This window comes from Falco biarmicus, chromosome 6, assembly GCF_023638135.1.
Source record: "Falco biarmicus isolate bFalBia1 chromosome 6, bFalBia1.pri, whole genome shotgun sequence".
Lineage (NCBI taxonomy): Eukaryota > Metazoa > Chordata > Aves > Falconiformes > Falconidae > Falco > Falco biarmicus.
In genome coordinates, this window is record NC_079293.1 from 5,704,390 (window position 1) to 5,728,016 (window position 23,627).

General features: G+C 41.5%; 1 protein-coding gene across 1 annotated transcript; it reads right to left on the bottom strand.

Annotated features, from left to right (window-relative positions):
• Window positions 1–632: 632 nt before the first annotated feature.
• CFAP206 (cilia and flagella associated protein 206) lies at window positions 633–23,318 on the bottom strand. Its single transcript, XM_056343225.1, has 12 exons — window positions 23,045–23,318; window positions 20,843–20,926; window positions 20,435–20,525; window positions 19,142–19,330; window positions 18,717–18,875; window positions 16,155–16,363; window positions 12,678–12,797; window positions 9,990–10,188; window positions 9,186–9,323; window positions 6,971–7,164; window positions 5,765–5,908; window positions 633–2,738 (listed from the first exon to the last, which is right to left on the bottom strand). Exons 1-12 carry the CDS (start codon window positions 23,150–23,152, stop codon window positions 2,508–2,510), a joined length of 1,866 nt encoding a protein of 621 aa, XP_056199200.1. The 5' UTR covers window positions 23,153–23,318; the 3' UTR covers window positions 633–2,507.
• Window positions 23,319–23,627: the final 309 nt, after the last annotated feature.

Below are 23,627 nucleotides of genomic sequence, written 5' to 3' on the forward strand. Positions count from 1 at the left end.
AGCCCGACCGCCGTCCGAGGGCAGCGGTGCGCGCCGGCGGCGGCCGGGCCCCGGGGGGGAGCGGTGGGCACGGCTCGGCGCGGGGCTGAGCGGGGCCGCGCCCCGGGCGGGAGGGCAGCGGCAGGGCCGGGCGGCCCCCGCGGTGCTACCGCCACGGCTGCCGAGCCGGCGCGCCCCCGCCGCCGTTGCCCGCCCTCTTGCGCCCCCGCGGCGCGGCGCTGTGCCCGCCCGTAGCCCCGGCCCCGGCGCAGGGCCGCCGCGGGGGGCCGGGAGCGCGGCGGGGCTGCAGCCTGTGCGGCGGCAGTGACAGTCCCCAGAGCGCCCCGTGGCTGCAGCGAGGGTGCTGCTGCGTGCCAGGAGCGGAGGGAAGCTGGAGGAAAGCTTCGGGAGCTCGAGTGAGGTACGCGGCAGCCTGCGCGCCGCCTGCTGCCTGTGTATCTGCCTTGTGCTCCCCGAGCAGCAGCACCTGGAAAGAAGAAAATGCCGAACCCAGCCGTGAAGGCGAAGGGGGCCAGTGGCCGTGCCGAGCGGCCCGTTGAACGGCCCCGAAGCCGGGTAGCCGCAGCGCTCAGCGCCGCGGGAGAGCCAGGCTCGAAGGAAAACCAGCTCGAGTTCAACCGGGCGCGGCCTGAACGTTGCCTCCCCTTTCACATCAGTAAAGCCATTTTGAAAAGTAACCTCTCCTTTTTTTCTGAACTATTTGATTGGTAGTAAACACGCAGGAATCTCACACACATCTTTCACATTGCCAGGAGTAAGCTCGTAGGTACCGACATGTTTCTACCCTGCTGAAACTAAGATTTAATTACAATTGTATTGCCCAGTATTTCACAATACTGCAGCACCTTCTCTAGTGGAAAACAACAGAGTAAGTAGGATAAAATGCATTTTTTGCTCATCAGTTTCCTCTTAAATAAATGTACTTACAGATTCTTGAAATACTGGTTTATTGGTTCAAAATAAGAACTTTAACATAAAAGGTTCAAAGCAAATGATGATAAAAATACAGAGATCAATCACAGCAAACGTATTTAATAAAGCAGCAATGGGGTATTCTTCTTTGAAAAAAAAAGCTGCAGCTGGTAAAAGCATTCATATTTTTTTTAATAAATCTGAAAAATGGTGCCAGCTCATAATTTAAAAACATGAAGGAGCAGCACATCTGGCTGCTACTGATTAGTTTGTTTTTGCAAAAGAAAATCACCTAGTGGAAAACCATTTAGCTAAATTCTCTCCATGCTCCCTTCCTGCTTTTTTTTTTTTTTTTTTTTTTTTTAAATAATGCCTTGAAAATTTGTCCCAGCTGTGTAACTTTAAAAAACGAAGCCAGATACCTTGGAGACAGTTAAAGAGAATGCTGTCCTGCACAATGCCACAGAAAAATCACCCAGCAGCTTGAATCTTCGATCTCTATTGTCACGAGCTTGTGTAACAATGACCTGGGAAACCATGCTGCACCATGCTGCACCTGACCAAAAAAGATTTAGAAACCTCAGCACACCCTATGCAATCACAGTTGCACACCTGGACATTTTGCAGATAATAACTTGTGGAGCTCTTTGCTGTTGCGAAAAGTATCTCTGTTTTAAAGTACCCCCTACTTTCATTTGAGAAGATGTTTCATCTTAAAGCTCAAATGGTGCAGGTTTTCACAAACAAATGCTAGCTGCAGTTGTGTTGGTTAGACCTAGCACATATTTCCTTGCCAGAATGAAATAAAGCTGAAAACCTTTTCCTGCTGTGCTTTGGTTTTTCAAACACAAGTGAAACACAGCTTTCGAGAAGGTCCCTGAAGTTCCCATGGTTTTCAGTGTTTAGCTAATGAACACAGAAATTAGTAGAGACGTAAAAGGCTGCCAGAGCAGTCTGAGATAGATTCCCTCTTCTCCACCTCCCTGCCTCAGCCTACACTCGTAACGCCTGTTACCATGCAAGGGCACGTGTGTTAACAGCACAAATGGACAAGCCCAAGGACCTAGCGTGACTGCAGTTTGCTGGTTTTACCTTCCTGATGATTCTGCTCTAAGGGTGGAGTGGTGACATGTGGGTGACTCTTGGGATCAGTTTTATTTCACACCAATGGGAATTATGTCCCTGCAGGAGCTGCAGCATTGGCCCCATATCTTATAAAACCTATTTGTCTTACATTATACTTTTCATGTACCAAAGGCATCGCTCTTAATGGCAGTATTTCTGCAAGCAATCATTGTATTCAAACTTCAAGAAAATCCTAGAACACACACTACATATTTAAATGTTAGTTTAAGTTAACGTCTTTGGGAATATCTGGATTCTAAATTGCTGTTTAAAACCTGGGTGCTTTAGGCTTATCATTTCTACCACTTCACGCCAGCCAGCAGCCCCAACAGATAAGATAAATGAAATAAATCAACTGCTCCTGGAATCAACAGACACAATAAAATCCTTTGTATCTGAAATCAGATATATGCGGAGAGTTTTATATATACATCAATACAAATCTGTATCTTCAGGTTACTCATTTTCACTTAGGTTTCATCTGCTGCTCTTGTTAAGTCTACTTTGACCATATGAGTAGTAGGAGTGGATCCTCCTCGGAGACCTTTCAGGAAAATCTGTGGTCTGGGTACATTGCTTGAGTTGTCACGCTTAGTCTGAGTGCTAACATCTTTTGGCAAGTACACTTGGGTGGAGTTCTCTCTTCTCATATGGCTGAGATCAGTCTGCATGGCATGAGTTATTTTGCGTCGCAAATTGGCCTAAAGACACAAAAAGAATCAGATTAAGCAAAATTTTGTTTAAACATTTTAGCACTAGTGCATACTTAGGTGCATTTTTACATTCTACATCTATGTGCTTCACAGACCTGGAACATGGCCCAATTCACCCTACTGTCATTACACGGTTGCAACTGTGATTTGATAACTCCTGTACGAACAGGATGTGTGAACAGCACTGTACATAGCCCACACAATTTTATGTCAGCCTCTTACAGCTTTTATATTCTCCTTTGGTCATTGTGCTTCAAATTTTGTTAAATGCTGAAGCCTTTGTTTTGTTAGAATAAACAGTTGTTTTCATGGTAAGCTCTTCCAGTGCTTCCAATTAATTTCTATCAATCTGAAAGCACACTGAATATGATAGCAGGCTTGGATAAATCTCTTTGGGCATCTGCAACCTAAATCAAGTTTCAAGATCCTGAATATTGTGGATAACCCAGCTACAGGATCAAATCTTTGCCTGGTTTCTACCAAATGTGATGAATTGTGGGGGCTGGTGTCACAAAGTATTAGATAAAAGGGAAAAAATCCCTGCCTTCAAGGCATTTCTCATTAACCCCTTTTTGCAAGGGGCAAAAGTTAGGGTAATTTATGACTAAAGCTCTGTTAGTCATAGAAACTGCTGTAGATAGAACAAAATCTCTTCTCACAAAGTGTTAATATCAACAAAATGTTCCTTATTCCACTGAGCCTTCTATGTCAGCAACGACGTAAACCACTTTAAATCATATGACATAATGTTGTCACCAAAATATACAAAATACAGTCCCATGTCATGGGATCCAGACCCTTACATGTAAACGAGAATGTCCCTGGAGTCCAGTCCAGTCAGTGAAGACTAGAGTCAGTGGAAGATGGAGACCCATTAAGTTGGCCAGATTTGGTGTTTGTATCAGGGTGAGTCAAAATATTCTCCAGACTCAACTAGCTAGGTCTCTTTCAACTGAAATTGAAATTAAAGCATCTACATGTAGACACATTTTGCTATCTTAATCTACAACTGAATCTTATGTACAGTGTCATCAAGGAAAATACAGAAAAGAATGAGAAGGAACTTAGAGAAGAGACAGCAAAAGAAGAAAGACAATATTTTTGTCTTTTCCTTCTGAGTGTTTTAATGGCAATCAAAACAAGAGCAGGCATGAGATACTGTTTCTCTGTTAAGTTTATCCCTCTTGAAAACTGAATGTATGCTATTGCAAGGAACTATCCTTGCACAGAGAAACAATTGTGAGCTGAAAATTTTACTTCTAACATCAACTAGGTGTCATATTTTAACACTTCATATCACTACAAGTTTTCTGGCTAAGTATGAACAACAGGAAAAACCCAAGGCATCTGAGCTCATCTAACAAAACCCGCAGATATGTCCGATGCTCCTGTAACGTATCAAATTCACAGATGCGTTTTGGTAAGCTATTTCCGTTATTTTACCACTTTGCTTCTAAATGTTATATCACCTCCATATACAAATTCAGCATAGTCACTGTAGACAAAAGATTTCTGCACGCATCTGGGATTTTTTGTTTCAACTCAGCATCACTAATGTCCCATATGGACAGTTGAGGCTAAAACACCCTCAGTACTTTCAAGTACTTTCTTTAAATATTTCAAACTAATGAGCTACAAATTTGCTTGTGAATGGTCTTCATGCTCAGCTACTGGAAAACATCCACATTTGCTTACGCTAAGGACAAACCACTGACCACATCTTACATTTATTTATGTACTTTTGTCCATTACAGAAGCAAAGGAGGCTTTTAGCTAGGCCTCTTGTAACCCTAATTAGCTTCTTTATATACCTCAGTAACAGCTATTACTTAGAATTCTTTATAAGCCAGTTAACACTGGCAAGACTTCTCTGTCCAGAATTTTGGTTTTCTTTTGTAATGTTGGAGATTTCATGGCAAAAAGAAAAACAGAAAGGAAATGGGCTGCACAGCAGATCACAGGCCTCCTTAGTGCATCTGTTCACAGAAAAAACAATCCTGCAGTATTCTGTGTCCAGTTGATATTGGTAACTGCAATATTCCCTGTACTCACAAGTTCATTTTGATTGAATTGTGAAAAATCGATGCTATACTCTCACAACTGGCATGTGCTGGCAAGCTCTAGAAAGAAGCTTTAAAATATATTCTGTTACTTGAAAAGCTTTTATGTATGTGCACAGACTGTGATTTCCAATCCATCAGAAAATCATCATGATAGTATAAAAAACATTTCCTCTAGCTTTGATAGTATAAAAACATTTCCTCTAGCTTATATATACTAAAGAAAACCTACTTACTCTGTTTCTTACCTCTCCAATCCTACATAAGAGGATTTATTTAATTTTTTTTCCCCAAAAAAAGCAGAATTGGTTTTAGCAAATATGAAGAATCAGAATAAAAAGAAAAGTATTTCATTACACACACACACACACACACAAAAAAAAGCCTCATGCTTTGATACCTTTCAAAGATGGGTAAGTTAGCTCTAAGAAAGCTTCTGCAGGGTCAAACACCAAACCATCCAAAGGTATTCCTAACCATTCTCTCTGCCAGTTACTACAGTTTTCCTCCTCTCATTTGATGGTGATGAATATTAATATAAATTGCTCAACTGGCAATAAAGTTTTGCCTGACCCAAACCTTTCTGCAACCTTTTTTTTTTTTAACAGAGAAAGTATATAGCAATATCTTCAACCTGTTCTATTTATTTGAGCGTAAACAACTTTAAAATTCAATGCTAATCAACAACTTTATTACTTAAAGAAGGCAATGGAAAAATTTGGAATGAATAGATTTAGCAGTGAAAGCACTGCTCAAAAAACTGGGGAAAAATATGGAAAAAGTGAGAAAATAAGAAAGTCTAGAAATATGGAGAGAAAATACCTGGGGAAAAATACTGAGACACTTGTAACATTTGAATATGGTTAGATTTATGTTGCAAGGAGCAAAAGTTTAGAATAATTTATTCTGAACCTTGTTGTCCAACAGTGAAAATCCGGTAATAACAATACAAACCAATTTTAGAGCTTTTCTTCTCAGTTCCCATTCATTCCATTCGTAGGATGTCACAATAGTTGGAGGCAAGATATGAGTATCAGTTTGAGTGCTACTGTCACATTTTGTGGTTGGTTTCATCAAATATTTGTCTGCATTTCTGGCCTGGATAAAAAACAACAAAACCCAAACATCAAACGCAAGCAAGGCATTAATGAGAAGAATACAGACATCTAAGAAAAATAGCATAGGGATATGCTGCTTTTAAAAAGCAAATAGAAATCTGCAAACTCTCAAACCATGAGTGGATAAGGATTTTTACATTCAGCAATGTTTGTTCCTCCTGACCCACCAAAAAGAAGAAACCATTAAGTTTTTGATGGATTTAATTTCTGATAGAAAACTCTTCAGGCAGAGACCACAGCTGAATTGCAGACTCCCACATTCCAAATGAGTGCTTAATCATTGGATTTCGTTAAAAAGGGGTCTCACCACAACCACCAGTATTTTATGATGCAGGCACCTTTGTGTTTATGAATGGACTGAAAATCACAACTCATAATTAGAAGTGTTTGCATCTCTGCCAGAGCCAGGATATAAACTATATCTTTCTCACCAAGGGCCAGTTCAAGACTACATTCTTTCCAATGCCAGGGACCTAGAATTCACAATGGATCACAGAGAATGTCTGTGGATTCAATTCAGTTCAAGTCTTTGGATGTCACACAGTAGCACTGTCATACTCATTATTAATGAGTCCTCTTTGATTTTATAATATATTCCACAGTTTCTGTCCCCAGATATCACTATACCCTCATCCAGCACACACTGATGAACTGCTAAGCTAAAGTTCCAGTTAATACACTATCTGGCTTATCTTCTATTGCATTTATTTACTGTCCCTTTAAGCTACTTCTGCAAAAATGAGGAAAAGAAATATCAGGCACAGAAATATCTTCCTAGGCTAAGGACAAACAGCTTTTATAGCTGCCGGAATCCTTTGGCTTTACATATTCTCCTATGAAGAGACAAGGTGAGAACAAGATTAAGGGAAAATGTTTCTTATCAGCACTCTGAAGACCTGGAAAAGATGGACATTTTATATGATAGGCAGATGATTATACTTCTTTCCTAAAGGTGTGTATCACCTATTCTTTTTATGTTCTAGAAAGGACAGAGCAACCAGTGACACACAGCTGTTCAGCAAGAGGCATGGGCAATGTGTACCTGTGCATACGGAGCAAGGTATTCAAACTGATGATGAAGCTCGAGCAGTTGAATTAGCTCTATATGTTCTTTTGCTTTTTCTATATTCAGTTGAATGAACTTCTCTGGATCTTGAGCAAAGATGTATGCAGCTTCTTTGGAACTGAACACATAACATCTCTCCTTGTGCTTCAAAATCCCAATAGCAGGATTTCCTAGAAAAAACAAAAACCCCAAAACAAACCCCACATAAATAAAATAGTGAACAGTACGATACCCTATACAAAAGACATTTGTAATCAAGATTCTGTGTTTCCCTCAAGTCAGTTTCACTTCCTTTTTTTTTCTGAAATCAGAATAAATCCATGAGAGTAAGGTTTTTTAAATACAGAAAAATCTATTTCATTAGGTCTGTACAACTGCTTTTGATCAGTTCACATCCAGCATGCCTTAGTGCATGTCTGTCCAAAAAACAACAGATAAAACACCTATAGCAAAGGCATAAGACAACAGCCCATACCCACAAATGTGTCCCCTATAATCTCCAGCAAATACATGACTGTAGATCAGCAGTGCGTTTATACCAAAGGGTATAACACTGAAATTTACTGAAGAAGCAGATGAAGCGGCTGAGAAGCTGGACAATAAATTAACAGAGAAAATGAAATGTCATTAAAGGCCAGATAACTTATATAGGAAAACACAAATCTAGCTCGAGGACAGTGGCAGGCTCTGCTTCAGCTGTCATTGCCCAGGAGAGACCTAGAATCATTACAGACAGTGCCTTCAAAATACTCAATGGCACTACTCAGTGGCAATCAAAAAAAGCAAAAAGAATGTCAGGAATTATTAGGATGCAAACAGAGGGGGAGAAGAAAACCAACATTGTAACAACCTATATGCTACATTTGTAATACTACAGTTTGTTTCAAAACAACAAAATAAGAAAAAGTGAAATGAAGGGAGTTGGGAGTGACCAGAGGCTTGGAATACCTTTCACAGAAGAAGAGGTTAAAAGAAAGAGGTCTCTTCAGCATTAAAAGGAAGCAAAAGAAATAAAACGATATGATACAGGGTTATAAAACCACGAATTGCATGCTGTATAAAATTACTATTTGCTAATTTTCCTAAAAGAAAGACTATCAGGTCTTTGATGTAATTATCAAGCCAGAGCTTACAACCATCTCAAAAAGAGGTACCTTCTCATACTATATAGAATTATAATTGTGGGACTCTTGACAATAAGAATATCCCATGGCAAACTCTAAATGGATTGAAAAAGCAATTAAATAAATGAAAAAATGTCTATCAAGGATTATTCAACAGAAGGTTGCAGACTCAACATCTAAGGAAATCCCGTAACCACTAACTGCTGTAACAGGGAAGGATATAATTAAGGAAGGATCATTCCTACTTGGTTTCTCATGACTGTCCACACCCAGAAATCAGATACAGGACTAGAGAGACATTCAGTCCAGGACAGTTGTTCTAATATGCAATACTAAAGAAGCGTAAGTAATTTACACTGCCATTAAAATAACTATTATTTAATACTGCCAAGTAATGGCAATATTTTCCTCCCAAGCTCCTGAGGTTTAAAAAGATTCTGTATGGATAGGTTCTATAAAGGATAGGGAGACATAAATCATGAACTGATGGGGAAGCTGAAATAAGGCTTGCTTTCAAGACAAATGAGCCTAAAAGAGACTAAAAATTTCCTATGATCAGCTGACAATCTAAGTGCACTTTTCCATTCTTTCCAGAGAGGATTTTTAGTACTTTATAATGACTATGTAAAAACGCATACGATGTAGGCATGAAAAATGTGTTTGCAACACACAGATACACGAAACAGAAGGAATGACCATTTTCCTACGTCTATATTAAAGCATTCAAAACAGTAAACAAACCTGCATTCAGCTGCAGTGTAAGTTATACAGATGCACACACAGCAGGAGGAAACATTTATCCGTCCCATCTTGTTTCTGCCTCTGCTTGCTTGTGCCTGCTTTTCTCTTGAAACCCTCCTGCTTTCTATTTAGAGCAGTTTATTTGTGTATTTTTAAAAGGAAAATACTTTAACAGGGGAAACAAGTTATTTGGGGTGAAAATTACAAACATGGAAACACAGTACTCCAGCTCTGACATAAGAGGATGCATTCAGAACATGTCTTTACATTTTCCCTCGAACTCGTGTACATACAAAGTATGAAAAAGACCTAACTGCAAAGCATACCTGGGAGGGTGAGGCCTTTCACACCAATTGCATGTGCACAGAAACCATGGTACTGGATTAGCAACTGATCAAAATTATCAGTAGTCTCTGGAAAAAGCCATTCTTGGTTCTTAAAATCAGAAACATTCACTCTGGTTCCTAAGAAAAGGTTTAACAAAAGAACAATTTCAGTAACAAAACATCAGATGTTTAAAATATAATAATGTTACAGGATAACCAGATGCCTCTGGTCTTCACAGGATGACCTGCAGTGCCACGATCCCACAAGCCAAACTTTAGCCCTGCCTTAAGAGAGATCTTACTGGAAAATTAGTCTTGCAGGAACCTTTTTCAGTATCATTAGTTTTCTTTGGAAACAGGGGACAACAACAGGAAGGTGATATCTTATTCTTCTATTTTGTTTTCACCCACTCATGCATTACAAATCCCCTGGAGTATAACTTGGTTGCTAGGGATACAATCTTACAAACAAATAACCAAAGCCCTGTTAAATTAGCTTTTTTATTCCCCTCTTCATTTCAGAAGTTCTGAAAGGTATAAAAAGATACAAAGTAAGTTAATATATTAAAAAAAGTAGAAATAACCTCTGATCATCCTGCCATTTTTATAAGGCGTGTTTGTATCTAGTAGCTATATTTTAATTTTATACATAAAGATAAAAGCCCAAACTATGCTACATGAAAAATAAATCCACGAGACATATTTTAATTTACTGTGCAAATTTAGATTATGTAGCACCTTCTGTAAAGAAAATTCTAACCACAAAATCTTGGAAAACGAAGGATAACAAATAACTTTCAGTACCCATGGTTTCTCGTATCCTTTCCTCATCACTTTTCACAGTCACTCCTTCCAGAAGAGATGTTAGTACTTCCTCAGTAAAAAGCTGTGAGTGGATTTCCAAGAACTGTTGCAGATTGTTAGTCATATTTGTGAGGAAGCTTAGCAGTAGCATCTCATCCTGAAAGCTGGTCCAGAGTTTAGAAAGTGCAACAAAGAGAGGCTAGAAAAATAAAGAAAATGATCTGAAATCCAGATTTGTTTTATGCCTGCAGTGTAACCCAAGTGCTGTGCACAACAATCCCTGCTATGAGCAAAGCGGGGCTTCCACCCCAGCCAGGGTAACTCGTGGGCATTTTAAGAGGAGCTCCCATCACCTGTGCCCAAAGCTCGTGCATCCAGCGTGCAGGCCCACAGGCCAGAATGGTACTTGCCTACATTTTACTCCAGAGCCTTTCCCAAATACGTTACTCTGAGACCATGCCTGCACTTGAGTGCTTCACTGGCAGTACAGTTTTGTAACTGAAAATAAGGTATAGAGGAATAAGAAGGACCAGAAGAAATGCACTTGGTTAATTACCAAATGAAGTAAACCCACACCTGTATGTACAAACTATCAGGTTTTGTTATTTTGTCTGCCCTGCTTCCAGAGTGACTTGGTACCACAGCTCCCAGCCATCACGCGTGTCAAATTAACGGGGTACAAGCCTCTTCAGAGTGGTAATGGGGTTCAGGACAAAACTGGAAGCTGCCATTCCCAGCAGTGATGCTGACAAACACGTGTACACACATACAGAAGAAGCCTACAGTTTCTAAGAGCTGTCTTCAATGGCAAGTGATGTTAAAATGCACCCTGTTTACCTAAACACACACAGCATTTATGGGAAGAGATTCACCAATCTGAAATGCACACTAACAACATTATATTTTATGCATGTTAACAACATGATTATATGAACAGACAACAGAGTTAGCTCTAGAATTCATCGGCATCACTAACACTGTGGAAATGTTATGGTTACAAAAATGGAAGAGACTAAAGGAAGGGCAGCAAGACTGAAATAATTCTTACTAGAATAAACAAAGAATATTAATGAAATCTACTATGTTTCCTAAAATAAATGTTTACTACAAATATAGGCCATATCCTGCAGTTTTTTAAAGCCAGAACACCCTGCTTCTCTACATTGTAGAGGATCCAGCTTCTCAGCAGCTAGCTGAAGACAAGAAAATTTAACACATTTAAATGGCGTGTTAGTAGAGAAACTTCTACCTGCAAAAGACCTAAAATCAAAAGACATCACATATTTTGTCTTCAGCAGAAAAAAACAACTAACTAACCTGAAGAGAGAAGAAAATCTAGGAAGAAAGCAAACAGCAGGCAGCTTCTAAGGAAAATGGTAATGTGTATCAGTCACTTAAGCCCCATGAAGATACAGAAGAGAAAAAAATGCTTTGAGTAGCTGGACGAGGAGGGGAAATGTTCTCCAAATGAGAACATCTGGCTTACAAAATCACAAACACACAAAAACTGAAGCGTCAGACCACATCTGAGATGTACCTCAGTTAAAGTGCTGTTCCATGAGTTTCCAGCTCAGATGCCCTTAGTGGAATTGTAAAAAATATGCTGAGTAGGTGGTAGGGGCATGATCGTCTTTCCTCCCTCCTCCACAGTAGACTTTATTTTGCTTTCTAGCTATTTGTTTAGAAGGATGAAATAAAACCCAACATATGTATGGACTGTATGCTAGTTCAACAGCTAACTGCCAAGAATTAAAATACAGACAAATCACCAAAATAATGACCATGAAAAGCAAATTATGTGAAGCTGCTCTCTGACATATTGCTCTCCCATTTCCTTTACACCACGCCATCATAATAATCCTAGATTTTCACAGGGTCATCCAGCACCTTCCTTCACAATACCTGCAGTTTGCATCACTCATTCCCTCTTCCTCCAACACCTCCCTCCCATGTCCTGTAGCTCCCAACCAAGGGTGAAACACTACTGAAAATCTGTTTCGTAGAGGTATGTGGCTGCTCACTGGCCAGGCACCACACAAACCAGCAGGGAATTCTGGCATTCCCATTTCAGACCCCATCTTAGGAGGGCTGTAATTGTGTCTCTCTAGTTGCTTGGTTTTTCACAAAACTCATAGAAAATTATATATTTTGAGATGTCTGGACTCTGACAAATTTAACTGAAACTGGCTAGCAGGTTCAGAAGCTGTTGGGAGGGGCCAAGAGGCTGAAACCTCCATCACAGAAACCTGATTTCTTTAGAAAAATGGGGTCAGGTAGTCACACTGTAATTACAAGAATTGCTCTCTGGAGGGGCTTTAAAAGAATCGCATTCTGATGTGCTATTATTTGTCACCTGTTCTAACAGTTTCTGCAAGGAACAGGAGAGAATATTTACATAAAACAGGAAAATATCATTGTAAATCTACAAATACTGACAGATTACTCAAAACACTTACCATAATATACCATTTAATTCCTTCTCTCCCTTTTTGTACCTTGCTTTTCTTTTACTTTGTGAGGGCAAGTCTTTTAACTTACTTGCCCCTTCAAAAATCACAGATTCTGTTAGAGAGGAAATAATGTAGCCTTTTTCTTAACGCAAACTATGCAAAAATACACTGGCAAAGTATTTTGAAATACTTCAGTAATTTTTTATAAGTAAGAAGGTTTTCCATTCAAAATACTTACAAAAACTTCTTTGGTATCTGTGGAAACCTTATTCTGCACTGTGTTTTTCAACTGCTCCATTGTTGTTGCAAACTGCACCTTCATCTTTTCAACTTCTTGAGCACTTGTAATTGCATCAGACTGGAAAGAAAACCTCAGCTAAGAAGTATGACAGTAAAAAATTCAAGTATTTAGTAATAAGTATTTACTTGGATCTCTTCAGTTGACTATTTTCATATAACTCTTTTAAGGAACAAAATGCACCCTAACTTTCAACAAAATATATTTTTCCTTAAGTGTTCAGGTATAAAACCAGGTGCTTCTCTCAAACATATACTAGTAATTTTTATAGAAAGCATCTACATTTTTACAATGAAGAGAACTGGAAAAAAATTAAAAGATTTTTTTTCCCTCAGCTTTATGATGTACAGGAAAGACTAGTAAAACCCTGCCGTTTCTCAAAAGACAAATGAAAAATTCATTGTAAATGAAACAAGTTTCAAGAATTTAAATTGTATTCTTCAAAGACTTCTGATGACTCCATATGTGGTGGAGATATCTGCAGACTAAAACTGAGATATTTATGGATTGGACAAGGAATTTTTTTCTCTCACGCCTTTTGAGGCAGAGTGAGTATCAGTATTCAAACAAGGAAAAAGTCCTACTTTTTAAGTCTTTTGTTAATGAAATTAAACCAAAAAAGGAAATTTTGGTTCAGAAATTAAATGAAAGCATAGTCATACTGCAGCAAACAATCAATCCATTTTGTCTTTCACCTGACAGTAGCCAAACCCCACAAGTTGGGTCCAAGTTCAGTATGACAGAGCAGGTATCGTGGTGGGAGTCTGTTACAGACCACCCAAGCGGGATGAAGAGGCAGACGAAATATTCTACAAGCAGCTGGGAGAAGTCTCAAGATCTTTAGCCCTTGTTCTTATGGGGCACTTCAACTTACTAGATATCTGCTGGAAACACAACACATCAGAGAGGAAACAGCCTAGGAGGTTCCTGGAGTGTGTGGAAGATAATTCCTGACAGAGCTGGTGAGGGAGCCAGCTAGGGAAGGCGCCCGGCTGGATTAGTTGCTTGTAAACCGAGAAGGACTTGTGGGTGATGTGATGGTTGGAGGGTGTCTTGGGCATAGCGATCACAAAATGATAAGAGGTTTAATTCTTGGATAAGTAAGGAGCAGGGCCAGCAGAACCGCTACCTTAGGCTTGCAGAGGGCAGACTTTGACCTGTTTCAGAGCGTGGTTGACAGAGCCCCTTGGAGGCAGCCCTGAAGGACAAAGGGGTCCAGGAAGGCTGGGCATTCTTCAGAAGGAAATCTCAAAGGTGCAGGAGGAGGCTGTCCCCATGTGCTGAAAGACGAGCTGGTGGGGAAGAAGACCAGCCTGGCTGAACAGAGAGATCTGGCTGGAATTCGGTGGGAAAAAAAGTTTATAACCTGTGGAAGTAGGGGCAGGCAACTCAGGAGGACTACAAGGAGGTCATGAGGTCATGCAGCAAGAAAATTAGAAAGGCCAAAGCCCAGATAGAACTTAACCTGGCTACTGCCAAGACAGACAATTAAAAATGTTTCTAAAAATATATTAGCAACAACAGGAGGTCTAAGGAGAATCTCCATCCCTTATCAGATGTGACGGGAAACATAGTCAAAAACGATGATGAAAAGGCTGAGGTACTTAGTGCCTCCTTTGCTTCAGTCTTTAATGGTAAGACCAGTTGTTCTCAGGGTACCCAGCCCCCTGCGCTGGAAGACAGGGATGGGGAGCAGAACGAAGCCCCCGCAATCCAAGGGGACATGGTCAGTGACCTGCTGCTCCACTCGGACACACACAAGTCTATGGGGCAGGTGGGATCCACCCAGGGGCACTGAGGGAGCTGGCAGAAGTGCTCACCGAGCCACCTTCGATCATCTATCAGCAGACTTGGCAAACCAGGGGTGGGTGGGGTGTCCCAGTTCACTGGAAGTCAGCAAATGTGACACCCATCTACAAGAAGGGCTGGAAGGAGGATCCGGGAACCTGCAGGCTGTCAGCCTGACCTCAGCGCCGGGGAAGGTTGTGGAGCAGGTCACCCTGAGGCCATCACACAGCATGTGCAGGACAACTGGGGATCGGGCCCCGCCAGCAGGGGTTATGAAAGGCAGGTCCTGCCTGACTGACCTGATCTCCTATGACAAGGTGACCGGCCTAGCGGAGGAGGGAAAGGCTGTGGATGTTTTCTCTACCTGGGCCTTAGCAAAGCCTTTGACACCGTTTCCCACAGCATTCTCCTGGGGAAACTGGCTGCTCATGGCTTGGATGGTGCACTCTACACCCGGTAAAAAACTGGCTGATGGCCGAGGCCAAAGAGTGGTGGTGAATGGAGTTAACTCCGGTTGGTGACTGGTCACAAGTGGTGTTCCCCAGGGCTCAGCACTGGGGCCAGTCCTGTTTCATGTCTTTATCGATGATCTGGATGAGGGGACCAAGTGCACCCTCAGTAAGTTTGCAGATGACACCTGGCTGGGGGGGAGTGTTGATCTGCTTGCGGGCAGGGGGGCTCTGCAGGGGGCTCTGGACAGGCTGGATTGATGGGGCCAAGGCCAGCTGTATGAAGTTTAACAAGCAGAAGTGCAGAGTCCTGCACCTTGGTCACACCAGCCCCAGGCAGCGCTACAGGCCTGGGGAAGGGTGGCTGGGAACTGCCTGGGGGAAAGGACCTGGGGGTGCTGGTCAACAGCCGGCTGAACATGAGCCAGCAGTGTGCCCGGGTGGCCGAGGGGGCCGACAGCATCCTGGCTTGTGTCAGACACAGTGTGGCCAGCAGGACCAGGGCAGTGACTGTCCCCCTGTACTGGGCACTGGTGAGGCTGCACCTCAAATCCTGCATTCAGTTTGGGGCCCCTCACTAAAAGAGAGACATTGAGGTGCTGGAGCGTGTCCAGAGAAGGGCAACGGAGCTGGGGAAGGGTCTGGAGCACAAGTCTGATGAGCAGCAGCTGAGGGAACTGGGGCTGTTTAGCCTGGAGGGAAGGAGGCTGAGGGGAGACCTTATCGCTCTCTACAGCTGCCTGAAAGGAGGCTGTAGGCAGGTGGGGTCGGTCTCTTCTCCCCAGTAACAAGTGATAGGACAAGAGGAAACAGCCTCAGATTGCACCAGGGGAGGCTTAGATTGGATATTAGGAATTGTTCCCCAAAAGGTTTGTCAAGCATTGGAACAGGCTGCCCAGGGACATGGTGGAGTCACCATCCCTGGAGGCATTTAAAAGACATGCAGATGTGGTGCTCAGGACTTGGCAGTGGGCTTGGCAGTGCTGGGTTAATGGTTGGACTCTATGATCTTAAAGGTCATTTCCAACCTCAATAATCTATGATTCTATATATAGAGATAAATTTTATTTAATTTACTTCAGATTCATTTTTCTTATATTTCTGTCCTGTACAAGTAGGTAATTTGAATACATTCCATCTGCAACGAAAGCTCACAGGATATAATATGATGGTATCTCACCAGAAGGATGCAAAGGAAAGCCTCATATTGTCTCACATGGAACAGTGCTTCTTTTAATTTAAAAGCACTAAGCTGCAGGTATCTGTGTGGGTCTTCCAGCATGGATTCCAACAGAGCTGTGTACTGGTGGGCTAGTGTATGGCAAGTATTAAGACCTTCATCGACCATCCATGTAGCTGATGGAATGGCTTCACTCAGAATGGCTGGCACTATTTGTATAGAATAAATGTGAGATACATATAAAAATAATTATTTAAATCATTAGCAAATGGTTAAAGTGCTGTACTTGAGCAAAGTAGTCTTTCAATAAAATTCTGATTTCTTAATTTTGTCCTTATATTCATGCATTTCCAAATATTTGTGTACTGGATTCAACAACTGTATCTCACTAGTCAAGTGGTTCCAGATAGTCAGAATTACAGGTGTGGAAATACCACAGTCAAGGACTGTGAGAAAACTTGCTTTATAGTAGGTGTAGTTCAGTTGTTACTACTGACATGGTCCTGCGTTTAGCCAACCTGCACAGGTTTCAATTCTGTTTCCTCGTTTGTAAAATACTAATAATGATAATAGGCCTCCCGTTTCCTGGGCACTTTGAGATCTAACAATGCTCTAAGAATGAGTCAAGGATTATTATTAAAAACAGAAGGTAGATACTACATGAAAAAATATGCCTATGCAGTTATTAAAATTCAGCATTAGTACTTATAAACGCCACAAATTCCCCCAAATGGCATAGGTCAAAAAACCATATTTCAGCTGATATAAAATATACCAAAAATAATATTTTTTGCTTTAAAATTTCATTATCGACAGTGGACAACCATTACACTGAATGTTTTGATATGTTTTGTTATTTGCTTTAAGCAGACATCTATGCAAGGAAATAGGATAAGAAGGCCAGCCACTTTCTTTAAGTGCACAATACAGCCCTTTGTTACGCGTGTTGAATGTTTAATGGTAGCAACATTGTCAAGTAGCAGTGCAGTAATTAGGCTTGAGGTATGTCTACTCAAAATGCTGTGAGCACAGAAAGGCTAGATTTAACACAGCTAGAATTGGAAGTAAATTTGCACAGGTATTACAAGCGGTCTAACCACTGGTGGAGAAAGCTTAGCGCTTGGCTGATACACTTTTTTGGAAGCAGGGTAAAATGCCAAGGCGGAGCCCTATCCCAGCGAGACTACTGCTAACACTTCAAGGCTTTAGCGGTCTAACTACCGTCCTCAAGCATACAGGCATCCATTTTATCTCCTGGTCTAATAGCACTTATGCTGTGTTTTTTCCATCTGTTCAAAAGTCATATGTAAACAGCTCAGTGCAAAGAAGTCTGTAACAAATGTAACAGGATTAACAATCACAATATCTATTTTAATCAATTACAAACCCCATAGATATTATCGCAACAAAGACGACAAGATGCAAGTCAAGCCTTTTGTATAACCACAATAGCTGAATGTTTCTTCACACTGTAACTCAGGCCCAATGAACCTAGAGTAGGACCAGCCACAACATAGAAAGGTGACATTTGTGGGAAAGGATATATTATGAAAACAGAAAACCAACAATGCCTTGCTTAGCATGTGAGGAAAAAAAAATAATCACCAGAATCTAGAAAGTTGCTTTCTTCTTTCTCTGATGTGGTAGGTATGTTATTTTTCCTACTTATAATACTTTACTTAAAACACTGTCTAGCTAAGCAAGTCCTTTGCTTTCCAATAAGGCACAATTTCCTTATCAGGAGAGGTATGTGCTGTATTCCAGCACAGATATGTCCCGTATTCCAGAAACGTTGGTGTTTTAAAACAAAATGTTTTCCCCTAAACTTGGGCTTCAGACCTTTTTGATAAAGAAGTCTCCACGCTGACCTACAGTACTATGTGCATATTCACAAACACATTTCCACTGACCAGTCATTTATTTGATTATTACTTTTAAACTTACCAGAAATAATGTGGCTTTTGGGGAAAGTAGAAAATAAGAGGAATGGCAAAGTCTTGCCCTACTCTGAATAAAGCTTTTGAAAAACTTCAGGATAGCCATTGACATTTTTTGCTTATTAAAGAAGCAGAAAGATTCGAAATGCAAAAGATTTTTGAGAACACGTTAAGAATCTGAACAGGTTACTCTAAATTACCAGGATACAGATAATGCCTCAGCGACTTCTATCCCTTCTCACCACACATACTCAACAGAAAAATGTAATTGGATTGACAGTGTCCTTTCAAGATTTTAATTAACTGCTTTTAAAGGCAAACATTATATGTTTAATTCACTTAATGGAAAGGGATCAGGGAACAAGTTATCATGAGGTCAATTAGTGCATGAAGTTAAGACATCTAATCCCTCCACATCAACCACATAAGGCTCCCTCTTAGCTAAAAAGTAGTACCCTACATAGAAACCTAGAAACGATATCAAATATGTACTTTCCCTTTCAGGTTTACAGACCCTGCGTCAAAGCTGTTTATCTAGAGAGATGGGATATTATTGGAGCCACTCCAGGGGAGGCCGGGAAGACTTCATTGGGAATATACAGCCCAAATACAGTTGTCTACTTACAGTCATCAATGCTGCTTCCTCCTTTCCCGCATTCCTTGTTGTACAACTGAATTCCTGTGACTAGCATGGCAAGATTTTTCAGCTGTTGCTCTTTGCTCTTCTTACTGAGGGAGGTGAAAGTAATCACCTCTGTCTGAGGGAATACACTCTGCAGGGCAGCTACAAGCGTTACAAATGGTGAGAACACCCTCAGTGTGAGGGAACAGAAAAGAAAACCATTAAACCAGCCAAAATACCCTCTCCTGAATAACTGCAAAAAGTAGGAAATCCATAGCAAATTTAGACTTCAAGGCTGAGCAGTGACAGTTTGGATAGTAAGCATTCATCACAGTTTACCAAACCTATATCTACAGATCAGCAAAGAGAAGAGGAAATTTTATTTTTCAAAAAGAATACCCCAGTTTCACAGCTGGGAGTTTACTGACCTGTTACCTCCCTGACAACCTCAATATCTGTTGGGGATCCCAGGCCAGAGCTTAGCAGCACATAGCTAACAATCTTTCGATACACATTCTCCATTTCTTCTTGCACACGAGGATGACTATCTGTGATATCTCTGACCACAGGAGCCAGCCTTCCCTCCAGAACACGGTGCTGCTCACTGAGTAATTCAGCTAGGAAAGAAGGACAGTTAGAAAGTGCTATTGAAATTCTTTGGGAATGGGGTTCTACAGAGGGTGCAAATCATTTCCACAGTCAGAGCACCAACTTAAGGTTTCTGAAGCACAGATATGTGGAAGAGATGTTCAAGGTACCATATCGTTATAATTAACAGTGGAGTTTAACATGATTAGCATGATCAACATCAGTAAGTAAAGTCCAGAGAACTACTCAGACCAAATTAAGCACCAAGTTTCTGGCTCTCTGGACTCCTCTGACTGCAGTAGGACCTAACAAACAAACACACACGCACACACTCTCACTCTCACTCACTCACTTTCATACACACCTTAAGTTACATACCCACGTCTGAACACTACCCAGGATCTCAGAATCTTACTGGACTTACTGAGCTTACCGAGTTTATTGCGTCTAGAAGACTTCGGAGCAGCTTCCTAGCATTACTGATTTTGGCTTTTAGCCCATGACAATAAGAAAAAACATTCTCATGACCTGCCCACACAGAAATGTTTATTTTTTGTCTACACTTGTTCTGTGTCTTCCATTTCCCGGCCAGCACACACTGTCCCGTCGAGATCTGACATTTTCCCCATCTCATTTTTCTTCCACATTCCCATTCTCAGACGATGTGAAATTACCACCGATGAGACCGAAACATACTTGGTTAAAACTGTGATTGCTCAAGATTGCTTATATCTCTCAATTAGGGATATTGATAAAACATCAAATTGTCTTTCAGATACAAGTGCAGTTCTGCGTACTGGTTCTCTTTCAGATACACAGGTGCAGCACAAGTTTTTCTTGCTGAAGGTAGCTAGCCACTGCACCCGAAAACACAATTGTTCTCAAGCTAATTCATTACAATCAGTAAATCTCTCAGACAGCATGAGTGTACTCTCAAATCTAATGCATATTTTTTCCCCTACTATATCCATACTGAGGCACCATATTCCTATATAGTACATTTCTCCAGGGATTTTTATTTTGCTTTGCTGCCAGCAGTCATTTAACAGGAATCATTATTAGCCCTGCAAAGAGAGCTATTAAATTCTTAACCCAGCCATCAACTTCTTCTAGGAAAACATATTTGAAATTACCTCGGTTTGCATAGTTCGTATCAAAGTAAACTTGCATCTTCATTGTGCTCAGGGATGGGTTTGTTGTGTCAAGCAGTTTGGTAACACAGAGCTAAGAAGAGAGAAGAAAAGCGAGTTCTTTCTCATTACTGGGGAAATATCTGAACTCAACAGTGACGATGCTACAGGTTTCACAACAGCTGTAGAGCCTCCTTGCTACCATTCTCTCTATATAAGGCATTTACAAGTATAAGGCATTTATTTACATAGTCCAGTCTTTAGCTACAGAATCATGAGAATAAAGTAGCATTAAAACTTTGAAAGTGTTCATATATTAAAAAAAAAAAAAAAAAAAAGTGGCATTTCACTTACAGGAACAGGTAGCAAATAATGCTATAGTACAAACTCTCAACTTCATGTCAGAATTACCTGGATAAGATCTTGCACATCTTTTTTTGTAAAGGTTTGATCCACATTAAAGTCATTTCCTGGATCTAAAACAACAGCTTTCACCTAGAGATTGCCAAAAGAAAGCTATTAATTTACATCTCAACATATACTCTTTGAAACTAACCTTTTGTTTTCTGAAAAATTTCAGATGCAGTCAAAATTTCTTTCCTATTCTTTTTTCAATCTTTGATAATGAAACCAAGCTACTTCATTTCAGGTGTTGCCAGTTTTAATCTCAGTTCCAGTACAGAAGTGGGAAAAAAATACCTATTTGTGATGCAAACTTTGCAGAGAAATACTTAAACACAGCTCCTTTAAAAATTTCCTGGAAAAATATTTTTCTAAGTAAAATTTTTATAAAAATTCGTAATGGTTGTTTATAAACATATGTTGGAATTATGTGCATCAGTATAAATGTTTACCATTTGGATAAAAAATTCATAGTGTTCTGCATACAGGGAAATATGTGCATGTTTGCAACCTGTATGCATGCTGGGTATCTTGTCAGCCACTTGTACAAGTTTTTTATGCGTTGAAAGTTTCATGCTGAACTGATTAGTGCTGCTTTTAAGCCCAATGTATTTTTTAAAGCCAAGGTGACACCTTTAGGAAAAAAAAAAGCCAGATTAACAATACTGCTGTGAACAATTTACATTCATATGCAAGTTTATCAAGAGCTGATACTGTTCCTTGTCATCAATAAAGAACCTCACTCTATCTTTCTTCAGACACAGCTTTGCAGATGCATTCAGATTTTCTTCTACAGTGGTGCTGTGTCTCCTAAGAAGAGATGCCGAAGTGTATGAAGTTTTTTAGGATACTTATAGTCGTCTACCAGGGACACACTGAGATTGATTCCATTTAATTCTTAGTTTAAGAGGGATCCAAGCCCACTCTTTCAAATATTCAGCTCATTTATACTACCAGCCCCTGTCTAAACAAAGAAACAAACAAAAGAATCCATCACAAAAGAGGGAAGAGGTAAACCTCAAAGAATAAACATAGCTGCTGCAATAAACATTCAGCTACAAGTCATGCCTTTTTGTTCATTTAGGGGAGTAAGAAGAAGTGTTATTAAAACTTGGCAACAGTTCTCTTTTTCACTTTAGAAAGACAAGAAAAGTTTTATCTGCCTGTAGAAGAAAACTGAGGGAGAACTCTTGAGTCGGAGTTAAGAGTTCCCAGGGCTCAGGACCTGCAGCCTTTCAGGGCCCTATATTTGAACAGGTAGCGTTTCAGAGGAATTACTTTTCCAGGTTTTTAGGACCCTATACTGAATGCCCTGCCCCTTTGAAACTTCTCAGTGTGGGCAATCAGAAACTGAGATATTTCAAAGTTCACGTCAGCCTGAAAAGCCTCGGCTGCCACCACCCCAGACTGGGCCGGCTGCCGTGGAGCTGCCGTCTGAAGACCACAGGGCCGATTTCTGACCCCAGGGCCCGTTTCTGACCCCAAGGACCACTTCTGCCCTCGCTCCGCGCCACTCTGCCCGAGCAGTGTCAGGCAGCGGCGCCGAGGTGAGCCAAGGCATCCTAGCCTGATAAACAAGCACATGCTTAATCAATACTGCACATATAATGCTTTTAAGTTGCTAAGAGTTGTATGTCACGGTAAGTCCGCATAAAAGTCACTTGGCGTTACTTAGGTTTTCCGTTGTAGCAAGTAAGTCGCTTGGCGTCACTTAGATATGTTTTCCATTGTAGCATGTTTGCTGACTACTTATAATCAATGTTTTGCAGTGGAGGTGTGGCCTGGAGCCTGAATATAATCAATGTATCCAAGGTTATGTGTGTTTTTATAAAGAAATGTAACATGTATAAATAGGTCTGAAAATGTTAAAAAGGCGTGCATGATTTTGGTGGGACTCCCCCACCCCGTGCTGCCCAGCGCTGAGTAAACATACCTACTTTACAATCTCATTGCTGTGAAGTCTGTTTTCAGCACGTCAGGGGAATGGGTCACCTTGTGTAAAATTAAGCCCCAACCTCATGAAAGCCTTAAAAACCATTTTGAGCTGCCAAGCGATGGCCACCCAGCCTTGAATCTTCTGATCTGTGTGCTAGCAATACATACTTACCTTAATATTTTATGGTCCGGAGCAGAATTTGGATGCGATTAGAAGAACGGCCAGACGTAGTAACAACCCCACCCCCCACCCCGAAACATTTAATTCGCGCTTACCACGAACGCCACCAAGGTTTCGGAAGCAGCGTGTCCCCGGGTGGCGCATTCTTGCCTGATTTCCCTCACGATGTCTCCGATGCGGGTCCCGGCCCGGCGACAGGCCATCCCGCCCCGCACGGCCGGCAGCGGGGGTCCCGCCGGGTCTCGGATTGCGGGTGCGTCCCGCAACGCGTCCCCACCAGGGCGGGGGTCCCGCTCCCCCGCTACCGCCCTCGGCCCCGCCGCTTGTCGGGGCACCCCCACACACACACAGCCCGCAGCGCTCCCACAGCCCCCGGCACCCCAAAACGTCCCGATCTCACCTGCCCCACCCCCGCCACGGCCCGGCCCGGCAGGCGGCAAACGGCGACGGCGGCCCGCAGGCGGGCGCCGGGCGTTGCCATGGGGACGCGGCGCGGCCCCGCGGCTGCGGCTGCCCGTGCGGGTGCAAAGCGGGCCCTGCCACGCACCGCACGGGGCACGCCGAGGAACACGTCTATGTCTGTGTGTGCGCATGCAAAACGTACATACGTACGGTGTCTGCCTCTACAGAGGTGCACAGGAATATATGCAATGTGGACATGCAGATCTGTATGCGCAC

Excerpts from the sequence above, each read along its gene's own strand:
- CFAP206 (XM_056343225.1), bottom strand. The coding sequence starts at position 23,152 with ATGGCCTGTCGCCGGGCCGGGACCCGCATCGGAGACATCGTGAGGGAA. Across the intron at positions 20,927-23,044 it reads AAACCTTGGTGGCGTTCGTG|GTGAAAGCTGTTGTTTTAGA; the intron begins GTAAGCGCGAAT and ends GGCAATCTCTAG. Across the intron at positions 20,526-20,842 it reads ATGTGCAAGATCTTATCCAG|CTCTGTGTTACCAAACTGCT; the intron begins GTAATTCTGACA and ends CTCTCTTCTTAG.